Here is a 19,857-nt window from a genome sequence, read left to right as displayed (position 1 = left end):
GGAAATTACATTTTCTGTCCTCTCAAAACAGACGCAGCCACCGCCCCGGAGGACCTCCGGACGTCTCAAATAAATCACGCTTCCAGAGAATAAAAGACGCACTGCAAGTTCAAGGGCTTAGAAGAGAAAAACCCTACGGGTACTAGACGCATTCATTCAACGCCATCCTGCTTAGCTTACAACCTCATAAACAGGTGCAACTGCTAAGAAAATAATTGTTGCTAATGCACCTCGAATAAGGGTTCGTGAAAACGAATGTGACTCAAACCACTCCTTTTTGACAATAAAGCGAAGGCCGAGGATGCCCAAAGCGCTGCGCAGTCCTTCCGCACGTCCCCAAGTCCCCCCATGCCGCCCCTCCCACCTTCGAGTGCCACCGCCCTGCGGGGGGGGCGGGGCCTGGACGTCGGCGACGTGCTGACGTCAGGGCGTGGGGCGCCCCGGCGTCGTCCAGCGCGGGGCTGCGCCGGCGGGGGCCTGCTGCTGCCCGCTCCGCCTGCGTGGTCTCGGAGGTCCGCGTCGTCTTTTTCGGCCTTTCGCCCTTAGCCTCGTCCCGGCCTCCGCGGCCCGGGCGGCTGGCCCGTCGTGATGCGGTCAGCGCGCCCGGCGCGGCCCCGCTGAGCCTCGGCGCAGCGACGAGCGCGGCTCGGGGTCATCATGCCTACCCGTGAGTGGCCGCCCTAGGGCCGGGCCGGGCGGGGAGCGTTGGGCGCGCACTCCGGGTGTCGCCGGGCCGGGGAGTGCCCGCGACCGGCCGAGTTCGTTTCGTTTGGGCTTAGGCTTTCCCGGGAGTGGGCGGGCAGAGGTGGTTGCGGCGCGGGAGCCCGTTGCACGGAGCAGGAGACCGAGGCCCGAGCGCGGAGGGCGCCCGGCTTCGGAAGCGGCAGAGATGCCAGAAGTCAGCCCCGCAGGACTTCAGAGTCCAGCTGTTCCTCCAGCAAAGCGCAGGGACTTCCTGCAAAGGCGGGGAACTCACCCCCCACCCCCGCCATCGCCATAGCCTCTTCACTTCCTCGAGGACGGGCGTCGCCGGTGGGGACGCCCCGGCCTCTCCCGGAGCGCTTCCCCACGACGCCCGAGCCCCGGCAAGCCTGGATTTTCCCTCTGAGACACGTCCTGCTGGTTGAAGTAGGCGCGCTCCTTGGGGAACTTTGTCAGGCTCGGGTGCCCCGTGGTGGTGGACCACAGGGCTTCCGATCCACCGGGCCGTCGGTTGGAAAAGGAGGGTTTAAGGTCTCCCTCCCTAGACACGTTGAATAAGACTCCCGGAGCTTGGGCCCCGGAATCTGTGTCCTCCGTGTTAAACGGAAGGACCCTGAAGTTTGAAAATCGCTGGACAGTTGGAGGCATTTTGGGCAAACAGGGTGTATGTAGTACAGCATTGCCAACGACCAATTTTTCAACGAGCCCAGAGCATCACCAAGTAGTGATTCTTTAAACCCACTGGCTTAGGTATGTGCCCACTAGGGTAGTTCTAGATTTTGGACGCAGAGGAAAAGCATTGATGATGATTGATTTGAGAATTTTTTTCAGGTAGGGCTCTTGTGAGCACGGTGTTTCATAATGTGGAATCCTGAAACACTTGGCAGCATGTTTCCAGTTAGCTCCTATTTCTTAGAATTCATAACGTTTCCTAATTGTCCTTATTTTTGTAGACATATGGGACAGTGGATTTCCAGGTCAGCCTCAAATGCTTCTTTTGTCCAGTGGTGGGTAAAGAGGCATTATCTCCTGATACTAGAAAGGTTTATATAATGCTGTTGCATATGTTTAAACAGTCTTGATTGTAAAGATGACTAACAACTTCTCCTGTATGTCTGGGTAAGGTGGGTTTTGTTCTCTTAACACAGATTTCCTAACCTTGATCTTCTTGGGTTTTGTATCCAGTATGCATGTCAGCAGGCTTCCCTGGTGGCTCAGTGATAAAGAATTTGCCTGCCAATGCAGGAGAGGTGGATGCCATCTCTGGACGGGAAAGATCCCCTGGAGGAGGAAATGGCAACCCACTCCGGTATTCTTGCTAGGATAATCCTGTCGACAGAGGAGCCTGGTGGGCTGCTGTCCATAGGGTCACACAGAGTCGGACACAGCTGAAGCGACTTAGCATGCATGCATGCATTGGGGAAGGAAATGGCAACCCACTCCAGTATTCTTGCTAGGATAATCCAGTGGACAGAGGAGCCTGGCAGGCTGCACTCTATGGGGGCTCGAAAAGAGTTGGACGCGGCTAAGCACACACACGTTCATATGTCAGCAGTTTATATTTTAATTTTATTCATCTGGACTGGAGGAATATCCTCATCACTGTTACTGTCAGTTTATTGTTCCTAAATTCATGTTCGTGTTATTCAGTGAATTAGCACTGTGCTAATCTACACTCCAGTATTCTTGCCTGGAAAATCCCATGGACAGAGGAGCCTGGTGGGCTATAAGTCCATGGGGTGGAAAGAGTGGGTCATGACTTAACAACTAAACCACCACCATGAATCTACTTTCTTAGAAAGCAAAGTGTGGGGAGGGGACACCTTTCTTGAAAGTTAGGACTTCAAGTGGAATTTATTGGTAAAGTGGCAATTATTATTTTTTTTATTATGTTTTAGGGTTATCTAGCTTCATAGACGGAGAAGGCAATGGCACCCCACTCCAGTACTCTTGCCTGGAAAATCCCATGGATGGAGGAGCCTGGTGGGCTGCAGTCCATGCAGTCTCGAAGAGTCGGACATGACTGAGCGACTTCACTTTCACTTTTATGCATTGGAGAAGGAAATGGCAACCCACTCCAGTGTTCTTGCCTGGAGAATCCCAGGGACGGGGGAGCCTGGTGGGTTGCCGTCTCTGGGGTCCCACAGAGTCAGACAGGACTGAATCGACTTAGCAGCAGCAGCAGCTTCATAAAATGGACATAGGAAACATTTGTTTGTTTTCTTCAGTTCAGTTCAGTCGTGTTCAACTCTTTGCGACCCCATGAATCGCAGCACACCAGGCCTCCCTGTCCATCACCAACTCCCAGAGTTCACTCAGACTCACGTCCATCGAGTCAGTGATGCCATCCAGCCATCTCATCTTCTGTCGTCCCCTTCTCTTCCTGCCCTCAATCCCTCCCAGCATCAGAGTCTTTTCCAATGAGTCAGCTCTTCGAATGAGGTGGCCAAAGTACTGGAGTTTCAGCTTTAGCATCATTCCCTCCAAAGAAATCCCAGGGCTGATCTCCTTCAGAATGGACTGGTTGGATCTCCTTGCAGTCCAAGGGACTCTCAAGAGTCTTTTCCAACACTACAGTTCAAAAGCATCAATTCTTTGGCACTCAGCCTTCTTCACAGTCCAACCCTCACATCCATACATGACCACAGGAAAAACCATAGCCTCGACTAGACAGACCTTTGTTGGCAAAGTAATGTCTCTGCTTTTGAATATGCTATGTAGGTTGGTCATAACTTTCCTTCCAAGGAGTAAGCGTCTTTTAATTTCATGGCTGCAGTCACCATCTGCAGTGATTTTGGAGCCCAAAAAAATAAAGTCTGACACTGTTTCCACTGTTTCCCCATCTGTTTCCCATGAAGTGATGGGACTGGATGCCATGATCATCGTTTTCTGAATGTTGAGCTTTAAGCCAACTTTTTCACTCTCCACTTTCACTTTCATCGAGGCTTTTGAGTTCCTCTTCACTTTCTGCCATAAGGGTGGTGTCATCTGCATATCTGAGGTTATGGATATTTCTCCCGGCAATCTTGATTCCAGCTTGTGCTTCCTGCAGTCCAGCGTTTCTCATGATGTACTCTGCATATAAGTTAAATAAGCAGGGTGACAATATACAGCCTTGACGTACTCCTTTTCCTATTTGGAACCAGTCTGTTGTTCCATGTCCAGTTCTAACTGTTGCTTCCTGACCTGCATACAGATTTCTCAAGAGGCGGGTCAGGTGGTCTGGTATTCCCATCTCTTTCAGAATTTTCCACAGTTTATTGTGATCCACACAGTCAAAGGCTTTGGCATAGTCAATAAAGCAGAAATAGATGTTTTTCTGGAGCTCTCTTGCTTTTTCCATGATCCAGCGGATGTTGGCAATTTGATCTCTGGTTCCTCTTCCTTTTCTAAAACCAGCTTGAACATCAGGAAGTTCATGGTTCACGTATTGCTGAAGCCTGGCTTGGAGAATTTTGAGCATTACTTTACTAGCGTGTGAGGTGAGTGCAATTGTGCGGTAGTTTGAGCATTCTTTGGCATTGCCTTTCTTTGGGATTGGAATGAAAACTGATCTTTTCCAGTCCTGTTTGTTTTCTTAGTTGTGTGATTTACAACGCAAAATGACACAAGGATGCGCCATGGTGTACTTTGCATAGTTAAGAATACAATATTCATGACCTGATTGGAAGAAAGTGAACTACTTGAGTTGTCTGTCACTGTTAATATTTATTATGGTACAGTTTCTGTGATTGCTTCAAAGTATGATACTGATTGGTGGTACCCATGTGAAGTCAGTTGTGTTTGTAATTGCCGTTTTCTCTTTTTGTGACCAGAACCACCAAAATCGCTGGGATAGTGCAATGAACATTAGTACCTCTCAGAAATTCTGCATGTAGAATAAGTAATTTTTGCAAAATCATTATTTTGTTTAGGGATTTTTTTTTTAGGAACACCTACCCACCCCAATAAACGAATGTGTTTTTCTTTTTGGTGTCAGGCAAGTTAAGAGGCTCGTGTATATGCTTAGCTAGTTAATCCTTAAGGGTTTAGTGAAATAAATGTAATGGTTTTCTGTAAAATGAAGGTGTTGGAGATGATCACCAGGGTTTTTTCAGACTCTATAATTCCAAGTCATAGAATTTTTCTATTCCTGCTATTTTGTTGCTTACTTGGAATGTTGATTCTCTCAGTCGTTGAAACTGGAATCGGTGAGTAGAATCTAGTGAAGCATGGCACACCCATGAAGGCAGAGTGACAGCGTGTCTCATGAATGTTAGCAGTCACGTCACTGGAGTTATTTAGAAGATCCAAAAAGGTCTTTTTCAGAAAGCAGCTACCTGGAAGGGTGTCTGATAGGAAGTGACTGCAGCACAGGAACAATTCTGTGGTCATGTCACTCTATTCAGGCAGTCGTTTGCAATGGTCACTAAGCACAGATTTCAAGACTGTCTCCCTAAGCGATCTCTTCAAACCTGCAACCCTGTAATTTGTCACGTCGTTTTTCTAAAGGCCTTTATTTCATCCTCCTCCACTCCAAGGACCATTAAGAAACATTTTGATTGTGAAGATTTTCCAAATTCTGAATCAGAGTTTGAGTGGAAGACATGTTAAAGCTTCTTAATTCCAGTCGTTTTATTTATTTTGTTTTGTGTATCAGGAGACTGAGACTCAGTGAGTTTCAGTAACTTGCTTAGAGTCAGGTGGAGTAGAACCAGGGCTTGAACACAGACCTGGGGGTTGGGTTGGGGTTAGGGTTCCTATCCATAATCACAATGAGCATAGATAATGTTTATTTTTCCATAGCTAAGCTGATAATAGTTTATCTTTTCAAAAAATATTCCTTGGAGTTACACTAAGGCAAAAATGGTCTTGGCCAAAATTTACATCAGATATGTGAACTTATGAAAATACTTACAGTTTCGTCTTTGCTTCTGTCTTGTCGCCGGAATCTGAGGGAAGAATACTGGGGATCCCAGGGGTATGCTAGGTAGATTCTTGGTTATATAAGTGTAGACATAAGGTTTTTAGTAAACTACTTACATGAAAGGGACCCCTTAGCTGACAGATAACTTGTCTTGAAACAGTTCAGTAAAATGTCTGATTGAATGTGCTCTTGTTTTATATATGAAAACCTGTTGTATATTGGCTAAGGGAAACTGCATCTTAATCATTTTTTGCTGTGCTTTCAGTGATTATTTGTGGTTGATGTGTTCTTTTCTCGTTTAGATTGGCATTGATATTTGGCCGCATACATTAGGCTGTGGTAATGTGGTCCATCTATGTTTGGTTTTTTCCCATTGATGAGGTTAATTATATTTGACTTATTTTTCAATCCATTCTTATGAAATAACTGCAGAATATAGATGAATTGTGATGTGAGGGATGAATGCTGTTTGAAGTGTTTTTGTTTAGAAACATAAGCAGACTTGACCTGCACGTGTGAGCATTCTGTCTGTTCCTTTGCTCTCCCTTGCCTGCCCCTCACCCCCTTCTCTCTCTCTCCCACCCAGCACCTATATATATTGTCAGAGTTACAGCTGAAGAGTTCTCTTTCTCACAGTGACCTTTGTCCCAACACTGTTTGGGTTACTACCAGAAATCATCTGTCCCCACTCATGGGGACGTGGGGCTGCATTGAAGATAATATATGTGGTGGGAGATGAGACTGGAGAAGGAGGAAGGAGCCAGAATTTGCAAGATTTAATACGCTGTGCAACTAACGTGACTAAAATTGTCTTCCAGCTGTCACATTCACAGGAAGTGGCTGTTTTGTAGGCATGTTAGCAGTTTCCAACTTACTGGTTACTTTACAAAAACTTAGAATTTGCTCTTAGTAACAAATTATTTATGGAGTGTTGATTGTATACCAGGCAATATACTTTGTGCTTTATAGGAATGATCTTATTTAATTGTCTCCCACATTGAGGAAGGTCCTATGTAACCGGTTACAGAAACGAAGAGATTGGTTCAGGGAAGTCAAGTACAGCCTGCTGACAGTGAGTGTGGAGCTGGGCGTGGCGCCGGATGCCTGTGACTGCAGCGCTCTGCTCCGGGTGCAGCAGGAGTGGAACCTGCGGTCAGATCCTATCAGTTTCAACACGGTCTCTTCGGCTTAGCACTCTGCCTGGTCACGTCACAGGTACTTGGTCAGTATTGACTAAAAGAGGGAATTCGAACTGGAGTCAGAGCAGTGCTTCTTAGATACGATAACTGGAAATAACTTTTTCCCCCATAAAAACTGTTCTGAAAGGTTTTATAGTTTATGATTAGATTCTTAGCAGACCTGTCTGAAATATTTGCCAGGCCTGAGACAAAGAATACCAGTGCAGGCCTGCAGACATACTCTAAGTTGGGGTTTCTCAGTTTTTGCTCTGTTGATGCCTTGGGCTGCATCGTATTTTGTTGGGTGGTCTCGGTCAGTCGGGTGCATTGTGGTTTGTGTAGCAGCGTCTCTGGCTTTTCCCCACTAGAAGCTAGTTGTAGTCTTCGCTGTCCTAAAGTGTGACAGCCAGAAATGTCCTCACACATTGCCACGTGTTCCCTAGGGGGGCACTGTCCCCAGGTTGAGAACCACCAGTCTAAATACTGAATGTTACTGACCACGCTGTGCCCACAGCCTGGCCTGCTTTCCCATCCAGGGCCCTGCAGTTTGCTCCCTAGAGATGACCTCAGGCTGCAGGCCCAGGCGGCCTACAGGCCCGATCCAGGCAGCTGTGACCTCTTGGGTCAGGGCAGGCTCTTTCCTGACCCTGAAGTGAGATTGGTGTGTCACACTTCTCTGGGGAGCCAGAGTGAGCAGATTCCCTCTGCCCCATCCCTCACGGTTCCATCTCAGGAGTTGGGTGCACTTCTGATCCCCTCCCAAAGCTATCCCACCAGAGTAGGGGGCAGGTAGGAGGAAGAAGCCCAGCTTCTTGGGGATACTCGATTTGCCTAGACTCCCACTTGGGGTGATTTGGAGGGGACAACTTTACAGAAAAACAGCTGCCGCCATCTCTCTGGTGTTTTAGGATGTGATTTTCAATATAGTCTCTGTCCCCTCTCCTGCCCACACATGCTTCTCTGAAAGAAAAGAATACTCTGTCTTTTGGGAAGCAGAGGTCCTTTGTACCTGAGTCAAATGAAGGCACTGATTCTTAGGAGAAAGCGCCTTTTACCTATTGTATAGCCCAATTTTGGTAAGGGGTGATCTGAATACTTGGTGGGTGTTGACAACTCACGTAAGTTCATACTGTCTTTACGGGCATGGAGAGGTGTAGGATAGAAGTATTATAAAAATCTGGCTAAAGATTTGAAGAAGGATTCAAAGTTAGTATCAATTATAAGAGATCAGTATTTGCAGTATTTACACAAATCAGAGAGCAAAATGCCATCAGCCTTCCATGGTTAAACCACACACCTATGTTTGTCGGCAGTGTTTGATCAGGCTTGGGAAAGATGATTCATTTTCACTAATGAATAAATGCTAATTAAAAACTGGAATCCTTTGGAGTTTGTCGATTACCAAAGATACAATTTTAATCTCTTCTTCAGCAACAATAGGCAAAGGTGGTGGTGAGGTACAATGGAAAAGGCAACACTTTGGTATGACTCTTGAAAGTAATTTGTCAGTGTTTTATCAAGTTCTCTGATAATGCATTTACTCATTGACCCAGGAATTTCACTGTTTGGAATCTATAAGAAATGATGAAAAACATAAACTGCGCCAGGATTTCTGCACTGAAATGTCTATCACAGTAATATTGGTAAAATAGTAAAACCCAGAAACTTTAATATTCAATCATGGGGAAGTGCTGCACATTGAATATAGAACATCCTTGCAAAAAAATGCCATACAGCCATTAAAAATGATACTTGTAGAAGCACTGGGTTTATAAATTTTTATTTTGTGTAATTTATGTTTTCCAGGTTAACCACAGTTGGCATATAGTCCACAAACCAGAAAAAGAATGCTTAAGATTTTTATAACTTTAGCATAATTTTTTCATAATTTTACAAAACCTAAATGAAACAAAATATTGCCATGAACTGGTTCTTCCTTTATCACATAGAAAAGAATTTGGGTAACTTGATGAGATAGTGTCTATTGTATGTGTGTGTACATTTATGGCTTAGGAAAATAGTGTATTTACTGTCTGATTGCTCTTGCTGTTGCTGCTAAGTTGCTCAGTCGGTGTCCAACTATTCGCGACCCCATGGACTGCAGCCTACCAGGCTCCTCCGCCCATGGGATTTTCCAGGCAAGAGTACTGGAGAGGGTGCCTTCGCCTTCTCCGCTCTTGCTGTTGCTGCTGCTGCTGAGTCGTGGCAGTCATGTCCGACTCTGTACGACCCCATACAGACGGCAGCCCAACAGGCTCCCGCCCCTGGGATTCTCAGGCAAGAACACTGGAGTGGGTTGCCATTTCTTCTCCAATGCATGAAAGTGAAGTTGCTCAGTCGTGTCCCGACTCTTAGCAACCCTATGGACTATAGCCTACCAGTCAGGCTCTTGCTGTTCAGTTCAGTTCAGTTCAATCGAGTTGCTCAGTCATGTCCAACTCGACCCCATGAATCGCAGCACACCAGGCCTCCCTGTCCATCACCAACTCCCGGAGTTCACTCAGACTCACGTCCATCGAGTCAGTGATGCCATCCAGCCATCTCATCCCTCTGTCGTCCCCTTCTCCTCCTGCCCCCAATCCCTCCCAGCATCAGAGTCTTTTCCAGTGAGTCAACTCTTCACATGAGGTGGCCAAAGTACTGGAGTTTCAGCTTTAGTATCATTCCTTCCAAAGAAATCCCAGAGCTGATCTCCTTCAGAATGGCCTGGTTGGATCTCCTTGCAGTCCAAGGGACTCTCAAGATTCTTCTCCAACACCACAGTTCAAAAGCATCAATTTTTCGATGCTCAGCCTTCTCCACAGTCCAACTCTCAAATCCATACATGACCACTGGAAAAACCATAGCCATGACTAGACGGACCTTTGTTGGCAAAGTAATGTCTCTGCTTTTGAATACGCTGTCCAGGTTGGTCATAACTTTGCTTCCAGGGAGTAATCGTCTTAATTTCATGGCTGCAGCCACCATCTGCAGTGATTTTGGAGCCCAAAAAAATAAAGTCTGACACTGTTTCCCCATCTGTTTCCCATGAAGTGATGGGACTGGATGCCATGATCATCGTTTTCTGAATGTTGAGCTTTAAGCCAACTTTTTCACTCTCCACTTTCACTTTCATCTAGAGGCTTTTTAGTTCCTCTTCACTTTCTACCATAAGGGTGGTGTCATCTGCATATCTGAGGTTACTGATGTTTCTCCCAGCAATCTTGATTCCAGCTTGTGCTTCCTGCAGTCCAGCGTTTCTCATGATGTACTCTGCATATAAGTTAAATAAGCAGGGTGACAATATACAGCCTTGACGTACTCCTTTTCCTATTTGGAACCAGTCTGTTGTTCCATGTCCAGTTCTAACTGTTGCTTCCTGACCTGCATACAGATTTCTCAAGAGGCGGGTCAGGTGGTCTGGTATTCCCATCTCTTTCAGAATTTTCCACAGTTTATTGTGATCCACACAGTCAAAGGCTTTGGCATAGTCAATAAAGCAGAAATAGATGTTTTTCTGGAGCTCTCTTGCTTTTTCCATGATCCAGCGGATGTTGGCAATTTGATCTCTGGTTCCTCTTCCTTTTCTAAAACCAGCTTGAACATCAGGAAGTTCATGGTTCACGTATTGCTGAAGCCTGGCTTGGAGAATTTTGAGCATTACTTTACTAGCGTGTGAGGTGAGTGCAATTGTGCGGTAGTTTGAGCATTCTTTGGCATTGCCTTTCTTTGGGATTGGAATGAAAACTGATCTTTTCCAGTCCTGTTTGTTTTCTTAGTTGTGTGATTTACAACATAAAATGACACAAGGATGCGCCATGGTGTACTTTGCATAGTTAAGAATACAATATTCATGACCTGATTGGAAGAAAGTGAACTACTTGAGTTGTCTGTCACTGTTAATATTTATTATGGTACAGTTTCTGTGATTGCTTCAAAGTATGATACTGATTGGTGGTACCCATGTGAAGTCAGTTGTGTTTGTAATTGCCGTTTTCTTTTTTTGTGACCAGAACCACCAAAATCGCTGGGATAGTGCAATGAACATTAGTACCTCTCAGAAATTCTGCATGTAGAATAAGTAATTTTGCAAAATCATTATTTTGTTTAGGATTTTTTTAGGAACACCTACCCACCCCAATAAACGAATGTGTTTTTCTTTTGTGTCAGGCAAGTTAAGAGGCTCGTGTATATGCTTAGCTAGTTAATCCTTAAGGGTTTAGTGAAATAAATGTAATGGTTTTCTGTAAAATGAAGGTGTTGGAGATGATCACCAGGGTTTTTTCAGACTCTATAATTCCAAGTCATAGAATTTTTCTATTCCTGCTATTTTGTTGCTTACTTGGAATGTTGATTCTCTCAGTCGTTGAAACTGGAATCGGTGAGTAGAATCTAGTGGAGCATGGCACACCCATGAAGGCAGAGTGACAGCATGTCTCATGAATGTTAGCAGTCACGTCACTGGAGTTATTTAGAAGATCCAAAAAGGTCTTTTTCAGAAAGCAGCTACCTGGAAGGGTGTCTGATAGGAAGTGACTGCAGCACAGGAACAATTCTGTGGTCATGTCACTCTATTCAGGCAGTCGTTTGCAATGGTCACTAAGCACAGATTTCAAGACTGTCTCCCTAAGCGATCTCTTCAAACCTGCAACCCTGTAATTTGTCACGTCGTTTTTCTAAAGGCCTTTATTTCATCCTCCTCCACTCCAAGGACCATTAAGAAACATTTTGATTGTGAAGATTTTCCAAATTCTGAATCAGAGTTTGAGTGGAAGACATGTTAAAGCTTCTTAATTCCAGTCGTTTTATTTATTTTTGTTTTTGTGTATCAGGAGACTGAGACTCAGTGAGTTTCAGTAACTTGCTTAGAGTCAGGTGGAGTAGAACCAGGGCTTGAACACAGACCTGGGGTTGGGTTAAGTTAGGGTTCCTATCCATAATCACAATGAGCATAGATAATGTTTATTTTTCCATAGCTAAGCTGATAATAGTTTATCTTTTCAAAAATATTCCTTGGAGTTACACTAAGGCAAAAATGGTCTTGGCCAAAATTTACATCAGATATGTGAACTTATAAAAATACTTACAGTTTCGTCTTTGCTTCTGTCTTGTCGCCGGAATCTGAGGGAAGAATACTGGGGATCCCAGGGATATGCTAGGTAGATTCTTGGTTATATAAGTGTAGACATAAGGTTTTTAGTAAACTACTTACATGAAAGGGACCCCTTAGCTGACAGATAACTTGTCTTGAAACAGTTCAGTAAAATGTCTGATTGAATGTGCTCTTGTTTTATATATGAAAACCTGTTGTATATTGGCTAAGGGAAACTGCATCTTAATCATTTTTTGCTGTGCTTTCAGTGATTATTTGTGGTTGATGTGTTCTTTTCTCGTTTAGATTGGCATTGATATTTGGCCGCATACATTAGGCTGTGGTAATGTGGTCCATCTATGTTTGGTTTTTTCCCATTGATGAGGTTAATTATATTTGACTTATTTTTCAATCCATTCTTATGAAATAACTGCAGAATATAGATGAATTGTGATGTGAGGGATGAATGCTGTTTGAAGTGTTTTTGTTTAGAAACATAAGCAGACTTGACCTGCACGTGTGAGCATTCTGTCTGTTCCTTTGCTCTCCCTTGCCTGCCCTCACCCCCTTCTCTCTCTCTCCCACCCAGCACCTATATATATTGTCAGAGTTACAGCTGAAGAGTTCTCTTTCTCACAGTGACCTTTGTCCCAACACTGTTTGGGTTACTACCAGAAATCATCTGTCCCCACTCATGGGGACGTGGGGCTGCATTGAAGATAATATATGTGGTGGGAGATGAGACTGGAGAAGGAGGAAGGAGCCAGAATTTGCAAGATTTAATACGCTGTGCAACTAACGTGACTAAAATTGTCTTCCAGCTGTCACATTCACAGGAAGTGGCTGTTTTGTAGGCATGTTAGCAGTTTCCAACTTACTGGTTACTTTACAAAAACTTAGAATTTGCTCTTAGTAACAAATTATTTATGGAGTGTTGATTGTATACCAGGCAATATACTTTGTGCTTTATAGGAATGATCTTATTTAATTGTCTCCCACATTGAGGAAGGTCCTATGTAACCGGTTACAGAAACGAAGAGATTGGTTCAGGGAAGTCAAGTACAGCCTGCTGACAGTGAGTGTGGAGCTGGGCGTGGCGCCGGATGCCTGTGACTGCAGCGCTCTGCTCCGGGTGCAGCAGGAGTGGAACCTGCGGTCAGATCCTATCAGTTTCAACACGGTCTCTTCGGCTTAGCACTCTGCCTGGTCACGTCACAGGTACTTGGTCAGTATTGACTAAAAGAGGGAATTCGAACTGGAGTCAGAGCAGTGCTTCTTAGATACGATAACTGGAAATAACTTTTTCCCCCATAAAAACTGTTCTGAAAGGTTTTATAGTTTATGATTAGATTCTTAGCAGACCTGTCTGAAATATTTGCCAGGCCTGAGACAAAGAATACCAGTGCAGGCCTGCAGACATACTCTAAGTTGGGGTTTCTCAGTTTTTGCTCTGTTGATGCCTTGGGCTGCATCGTATTTTGTTGGGTGGTCTCGGTCAGTCGGGTGCATTGTGGTTTGTGTAGCAGCATCTCTGGCTTTTCCCCACTAGAAGCTAGTTGTAGTCTTCGCTGTCCTAAAGTGTGACAGCCAGAAATGTCCTCACACATTGCCACGTGTTCCCTAGGGGGGCACTGTCCCCAGGTTGAGAACCACCAGTCTAAATACTGAATGTTACTGACCACGCTGTGCCCACAGCCTGGCCTGCTTTCCCATCCAGGGCCCTGCAGTTTGCTCCCTAGAGATGACCTCAGGCTGCAGGCCCAGGCGGCCTCCAGGCCCGATCCAGGCAGCTGTGACCTCTTGGGTCAGGGCAGGCTCTTTCCTGACCCTGAAGTGAGATTGGTGTGTCACACTTCTCTGGGGAGCCAGAGTGAGCAGATTCCCTCTGCCCCATCCCTCACGGTTCCATCTCAGGAGTTTGGTGCACTTCTGATCCCCTCCCAAAGCTATCCCACCAGAGTAGGGGGCAGGTAGGAGGAAGAAGCCCAGCTTCTTGGGGATACTCGATTTGCCTAGACTCCCACTTGGGGTGATTTGGAGGGGACAACTTTACAGAAAAACAGCTGCCGCCATCTCTCTGGTGTTTTAGGATGTGATTTTCAGTATAGTCTCTGTCCCCTCTCCTGCCCACACATGCTTCTCTGAAAGAAAAGAATACTCTGTCTTTTGGGAAGCAGAGGTCCTTTGTACCTGAGTCAAATGAAGGCACTGATTCTTAGGAGAAAGCGCCTTTTACCTATTGTATAGCCCAATTTTGGTAAGGGGTGATCTGAATACTTGGTGGGTGTTGACAACTACGTAAGTTCATACTGTCTTTACGGGGCATGGAGAGGTGTAGGATAGAAGTATTATAAAAATCTGGCTAAAGATTTGAAGAAGGATTCAAAGTTAGTATCAATTATAAGAGATCAGTATTTGCAGTATTTACACAAATCAGAGAGCAAAATGCCATCAGCCTTCCATGGTTAAACCACACACCTATGTTTGTCGGCAGTGTTTGATCAGGCTTGGGGAAAGATGATTCATTTTCACTAATGAATAAATGCTAATTAAAAACTGGAATCCTTTGGAGTTTGTCGCATTACCAAAGATACAATTTTAATCTCTTCTTCAGCAACAATAGGCAAAGGTGGTGGTGAGGTACAATGGAAAAGGCAACACTTTGGTATGACTCTTGAAAGTAATTTGTCAGTGTTTTATCAAGTTCTCTGATAATGCATTTACTCATTGACCCAGGAATTTCACTGTTTGGAATCTATAAGAAATGATGAAAAACATAAACTGCGCCAGGATTTCTGCACTGAAATGTCTATCACAGTAATATTGGTAAAATAGTAAAAACCCAGAAACTTTAATATTCAATCATGGGGAAGTGCTGCACATTGAATATAGAACATCCTTGCAAAAAAAATGCCATACAGCCATTAAAAATGATACTTGTAGAAGCACTGGGTTTATAAATTTTTATTTTGTGTAATTTATGTTTTCCAGGTTAACCACAGTTGGCATATAGTCCACAACCAGAAAAAAGAATGCTTAAGATTTTTATAACTTTAGCATAATTTTTTCATAATTTTTTACAAAACCTAAATGAAACAAAATATTGCCATGAACTGGTTCTTCCTTTATCACATAGAAAAGAATTTGGGTAACTTGATGAGATAGTGTCTATTGTATGTGTGTGTACATTTATGGCTTAGGAAAATAGTGTATTTACTGTCTGATTGCTCTTGCTGTTGCTGCTAAGTTGCTCAGTCGTGTCCGACTATTCGCGACCCCATGGACTGCAGCCTACCAGGCTCCTCCGCCCATGGGATTTTCCAGGCAAGAGTACTGGAGAGGGGTGCCTTCGCCTTCTCCGCTCTTGCTGTTGCTGCTGCTGCTGAGTCGTGGCAGTCATGTCCGACTCTGTGCGACCCCATAGACGGCAGCCCAACAGGCTCCCCCGTCCCTGGGATTCTCCAGGCAAGAACACTGGAGTGGGTTGCCATTTCTTCTCCAATGCGTGAAAGTGAAGTCGCTCAGTCGTGTCCCGACTCTTAGCAACCCTATGGACTATAGCCTACCAGTCAGGCTCTTGCTGTTCAGTTCAGTTCAGTTCAATCGAGTCGCTCAGTCATGTCCAACTCTGCGACCCCATGAATCGCAGCACACCAGGCCTCCCTGTCCATCACCAACTCCCGGAGTTCACTCAGACTCACGTCCATCGAGTCAGTGATGCCATCCAGCCATCTCATCCTCTGTCGTCCCCTTCTCCTCCTGCCCCCAATCCCTCCCAGCATCAGAGTCTTTTCCAATGAGTCAACTCTTCACATGAGGTGGCCAAAGTACTGGAGTTTCAGCTTTAGTATCATTCCTTCCAAAGAAATCCCAGGGCTGATCTCCTTCAGAATGGCCTGGTTGGATCTCCTTGCAGTCCAAGGGACTCTCAAGATTCTTCTCCAACACCACAGTTCAAAAGCATCAATTTTTCGATGCTCAGCCTTCTCCACAGTCCAACTCTCAAATCCATACATGACCACTGGAAAAACCATAGCCATGACTAGACGGACCTTTGTTGGCAAAGTAATGTCTCTGCTTTTGAATACGCTGTCCAGGTTGGTCATAGCTTTGCTTCCAGGGAGTAATCGTCTTAATTTCATGGCTGCAGCCACCATCTGCAGTGATTTTGGAGCCCAAAAAAATAAAGTCTGACACTGTTTCCACTGTTTCCCCATCTGTTTCCCATGAAGTGATGGGACTGGATGCCATGATCATCGTTTTCTGAATGTTGAGCTTTAAGCCAACTTTTTCACTCTCCACTTTCACTTTCATCTAGAGGCTTTTGAGTTCCTCTTCACTTTCTACCATAAGGGTGGTGTCATCTGCATATCTGAGGTTACTGATGTTTCTCCCAGCAATCTTGATTCCAGCTTGTGCTTCCTGCAGTCCAGCGTTTCTCATGATGTACTCTGCATGTAAGTTAAATAAGCAGGGTGACAATATACAACCTTGACGTACTCCTTTTCCTATTTGGAACCAGTCTGTTGTTCCATGTCCAGTTCTAACTGTTGCTTCCTGACCTACATACAGATTTCTCAAGAGGCGGGTCAGGTAGTCTGGTATTCCCATCTCTTTCAGAATTTTCCACAGTTTATTGTGATCCACACAGTCAAAGGCTTTGGCATAGTCAATAAAGCAGAAATAGATGTTTTTCTGGAGCTCTCTTGCTTTTTCCATGATCCAGCGGATGTTGGCAATTTGATCTCTGGTTCCTCTTCCTTTTCTAAAACCAGCTTGAACATCAGGAAGTTCATGGTTCACGTATTGCTGAAGCCTGGCTTGGAGAATTTTGAGCATTACTTTACTAGCGTGTGAGGTGAGTGCAATTGTGCGGTAGTTTGAGCATTCTTTGGCATTGCCTTTCTTTGGGATTGGAATGAAAACTGATCTTTTCCAGTCCTGTGGCCATGTTTATCATGCTGTTGTATTTTGAAAGGAAGAAAAATTAATTTCTGATCTATTAGGTGGTGTTTTCAGTTGTGAAAACCTGAAAGGTTGAGATGAACCACTTTGTGTGACTTCAGTTTATCAGCAATTTGTAGGGTTCCCCCCCCCCTGAATGATTGTGTGTTGTAGAATGAACACAGTTCTGCGGAAGTATCATCACAGAATGAATGTTGGCAATCCGTCCTATGATTAATATGTCAGACCTGTCAAAATTCTTTCGTCATTTCTATCTGCCAGGTTCGCTCCACTCTTGAAATGAGGCTGTTTTCACATATTCTTGAAATTCAGCAGAAGCTGCTATCAATACTGATACTCCTCTTCCCATGTAGGCTGTCATATTCTCCCTTCTGCATATTATTAGACAGCATGATTCTAATTTTTATTAAGAAGGAATCACTACTCAGGTTTTTTTCATTGTACCTCTGCATGAAGAGTTTGCTCTGTTCTAAAAATAGGCATTAAGCCTTTTGCTCTGTAGTCTTCAGGAGGACTTTCTTTCTCCCCAATGCTATTATTTTGGGTTTTATTCTGGTGAGTTATTCAGCTATATCTTTTTGTTTTCATTACCTGAGCTCCAGGGTATTTTTGCTGCACTAGTTTGCTGGATAATTCTAAGTGTTCTTCACACCCCTGCTATTTGATTGGCTTTTTGAACAGCTGTCTTGGCTATTGGCTACAAAGTTCTCTGTGCTATGGTTGCACTGAACTTTAAATGGATCTCACTCCTGCCAGGCAGAGAAAATGAAATGTAAGATGTTCAAGTTTGCCATAGTCATTTCCTGCTGCTGCTGCTGCTAAGTCGCTTCAGTCGTGTCCGACTCTGTGCAACCCCATAGACGGCAGCCCACCAGGCTCCCCCGTCCCTGGGATTCTCCAGGCAAGAACACTGGAGTGGGTTGCCATTTCCTTCTCCAACGCATGAAGGTGAAAAGTGAAAGTGAAGTCGCTCAGTCGTGTCCGACTCTTAGCGACCCCATGGACTGCAGCCCACCAGGCTCGTCCGTGGGACCTTATAAACTTTGCAGCAGTTGCCAGCGTGGAAGTCAAAAGGAGTGGTCTGTTTATGACATCTGACATACGTTGATTTATGAACTTAGTTAAAAGTATTTTTATTAACTATTTGATCCCTTAAATGGGACAGGATAATAGCTCTCAGGGAGACTTAGATGCAGTTGAATTTATGTCATTGTGCTTTAGAGGTAGAAATGACTTATGACCATGTGATTGGAATCAGAATCACTACTTGGATTGTTGCCTTTATTGCACCTGATTCCAAAAGGGTATCTGCAGTGGAGGGTGTTCCAGGGACATGTGTAATAACTGAAATTTGGGGTCTGAGTCCCTGTGGGTTTTTCCCATTCTCTTAGCTGGCTGCACTGCGTGAACTTCAGGGGCCCAGTTTCCTTTTCAGTTCACAGCCCGGAACAGGAACAGACTTAAATAATCTGTTCCCTGCTGCCTTTTCCCTTGGTTCCATCCCGCTTCTTTGTGTGGTCTTCCAAGGATGGGAGTGCCTTTAGCAAGCTGCCACAGGTTTGTCTTAGAGCACCGTCTTTTTGAAATGGACAAGCTCAGGTCCAGGAGTCTGGGGGGAGAAACATGGACATCTGCGCCAGGTGGGTTCTGTCTGTATTACCTTTACTACAACACCATCCCCGGCACAGGGTTCCCGTGTTAGCTCCTGAGCGTTACGTGTTGCTCTTGATCCGTGTTGCAGGCTGGCGCAGGGGAAGTTTGAGCTACCTTAAGAGCTCAAGCTTCCCCAGTGTCTTCCATGGAAGCATAAGAGGGCCTGTTGTGTGGAGAGGGTGTGGAGGGGACTCAGCAGGTGGCCTCTCTACCTGACCCTGCCTCAGCTGGACCAGCTCTGTTTTTGTCTTGTTGGTGAAATTCTGCATTCTGTTTCAGGAGGTAAATAATATTGCTTACTTTTTTAAAAGTTTGGAATTTATGGTCTTAGATATTAGAATATGCCCTCTGACAAGAGCATGAGATATTTTAGAATCAAAAGCTTAGGACCCTAGAAGCAAAACCAGAGGCATTTAGTGATGATGTCTGACCTGCTTTTGCTCTCATGCACCCCAGGAGTGGAGCTGTCTCATCTTGCCTTGTAGTCACTTCAGTCGTAGGCACTGTCAGGATACTCTTAGAGTCACAAATGCTCTCTTTCAACCTTTCCTATTTTCCTGTTGGATTTCTCTTAGGGATTGATTCATTTAGCAGATTATTGTAGTGCCTACATGTGCAAGGCCTGGGGAATATAGAGGTGAATAAAGCAGTCCCTAGCTGTAAAAAGTTGATCCAGTTTATAGAACCTTGTGTAAATGGCTCTGACACAAAGAAGGAAATGGCAAGCCCCCTGAGAACAGTGCTGTGGAGTTGAGAGCCCGCAAGAAGGTGAGTGGCAGATGGCGTCCTTGGCCTGAGTCGTTTCAGAGGAGTGTGGGTTGGGGAAGACATTTGGGTTGAGTCACACAGTTGGAAATAACCAGCAGCCAGTTGGAGTAACACTGGGGCTGGGGACATGACAGCTTTGAGGCCATCTATATAATTGGTGATTTTCTTTTAAGTAACACCTGCTTATCAATACCTAATGTGTGTTGGTTACTGTAGGCACCAAGGTCACAGCAGTGCCTCACACTGGACACAAGGGCGTCTTCCTGGACATCATCTCTGCCTTCATGAAGCTCAGTCTGGTGAGGAAGACAAGTGCTGAGCAGACAGAGCTTTACAGGCACTGAATCCTGGTTTTCTTTGCTACTGTACATATGGTTTTTGGTATAGTCAGTGGCTCATTGGTACACCTTCAGTGTATATTTGTAGAGTGACTCAAATTACTAAAAGAGAAACAGAGGTTGCTATGGGAACACATGAGTGAGGTAGGAGGGAGAGCAGTTAGAGGTTATTAAAGTACAGTGGACTGAGTGGCGGGTTTTGAACTTGGGTCATAGGCTTACCCAGCAGTGCAGTGGTAAAGAACCCGCCTGCCAATGCAGGAGATGCAGGAGACA

General features: G+C 44.9%; 1 protein-coding gene across 2 annotated transcripts in view; it reads left to right on the top strand.

Moving 5' to 3' along the window:
- Positions 1–435: 435 nt before the first annotated feature.
- EFR3A (EFR3 homolog A) overlaps positions 436–19,857 on the top strand; it is a 93,159-nt gene continuing 73,737 nt past the window's right edge. For both annotated transcript variants that reach the window (XM_070382773.1, XM_070382774.1), the window contains exon 1: positions 436–667. In XM_070382773.1, the coding sequence (XP_070238874.1) occupies positions 658–667 (10 nt within the window). In that variant the 5' untranslated portion in view covers positions 436–657. The remainder of the gene's footprint in view (positions 668–19,857) is intronic.

Source organism: Bos mutus, chromosome 14, assembly GCF_027580195.1.
Source record: "Bos mutus isolate GX-2022 chromosome 14, NWIPB_WYAK_1.1, whole genome shotgun sequence".
Classification (NCBI taxonomy): domain Eukaryota; kingdom Metazoa; phylum Chordata; class Mammalia; order Artiodactyla; family Bovidae; genus Bos; species Bos mutus.
This window is presented reverse-complemented; position numbering and strand designations above follow the sequence as displayed.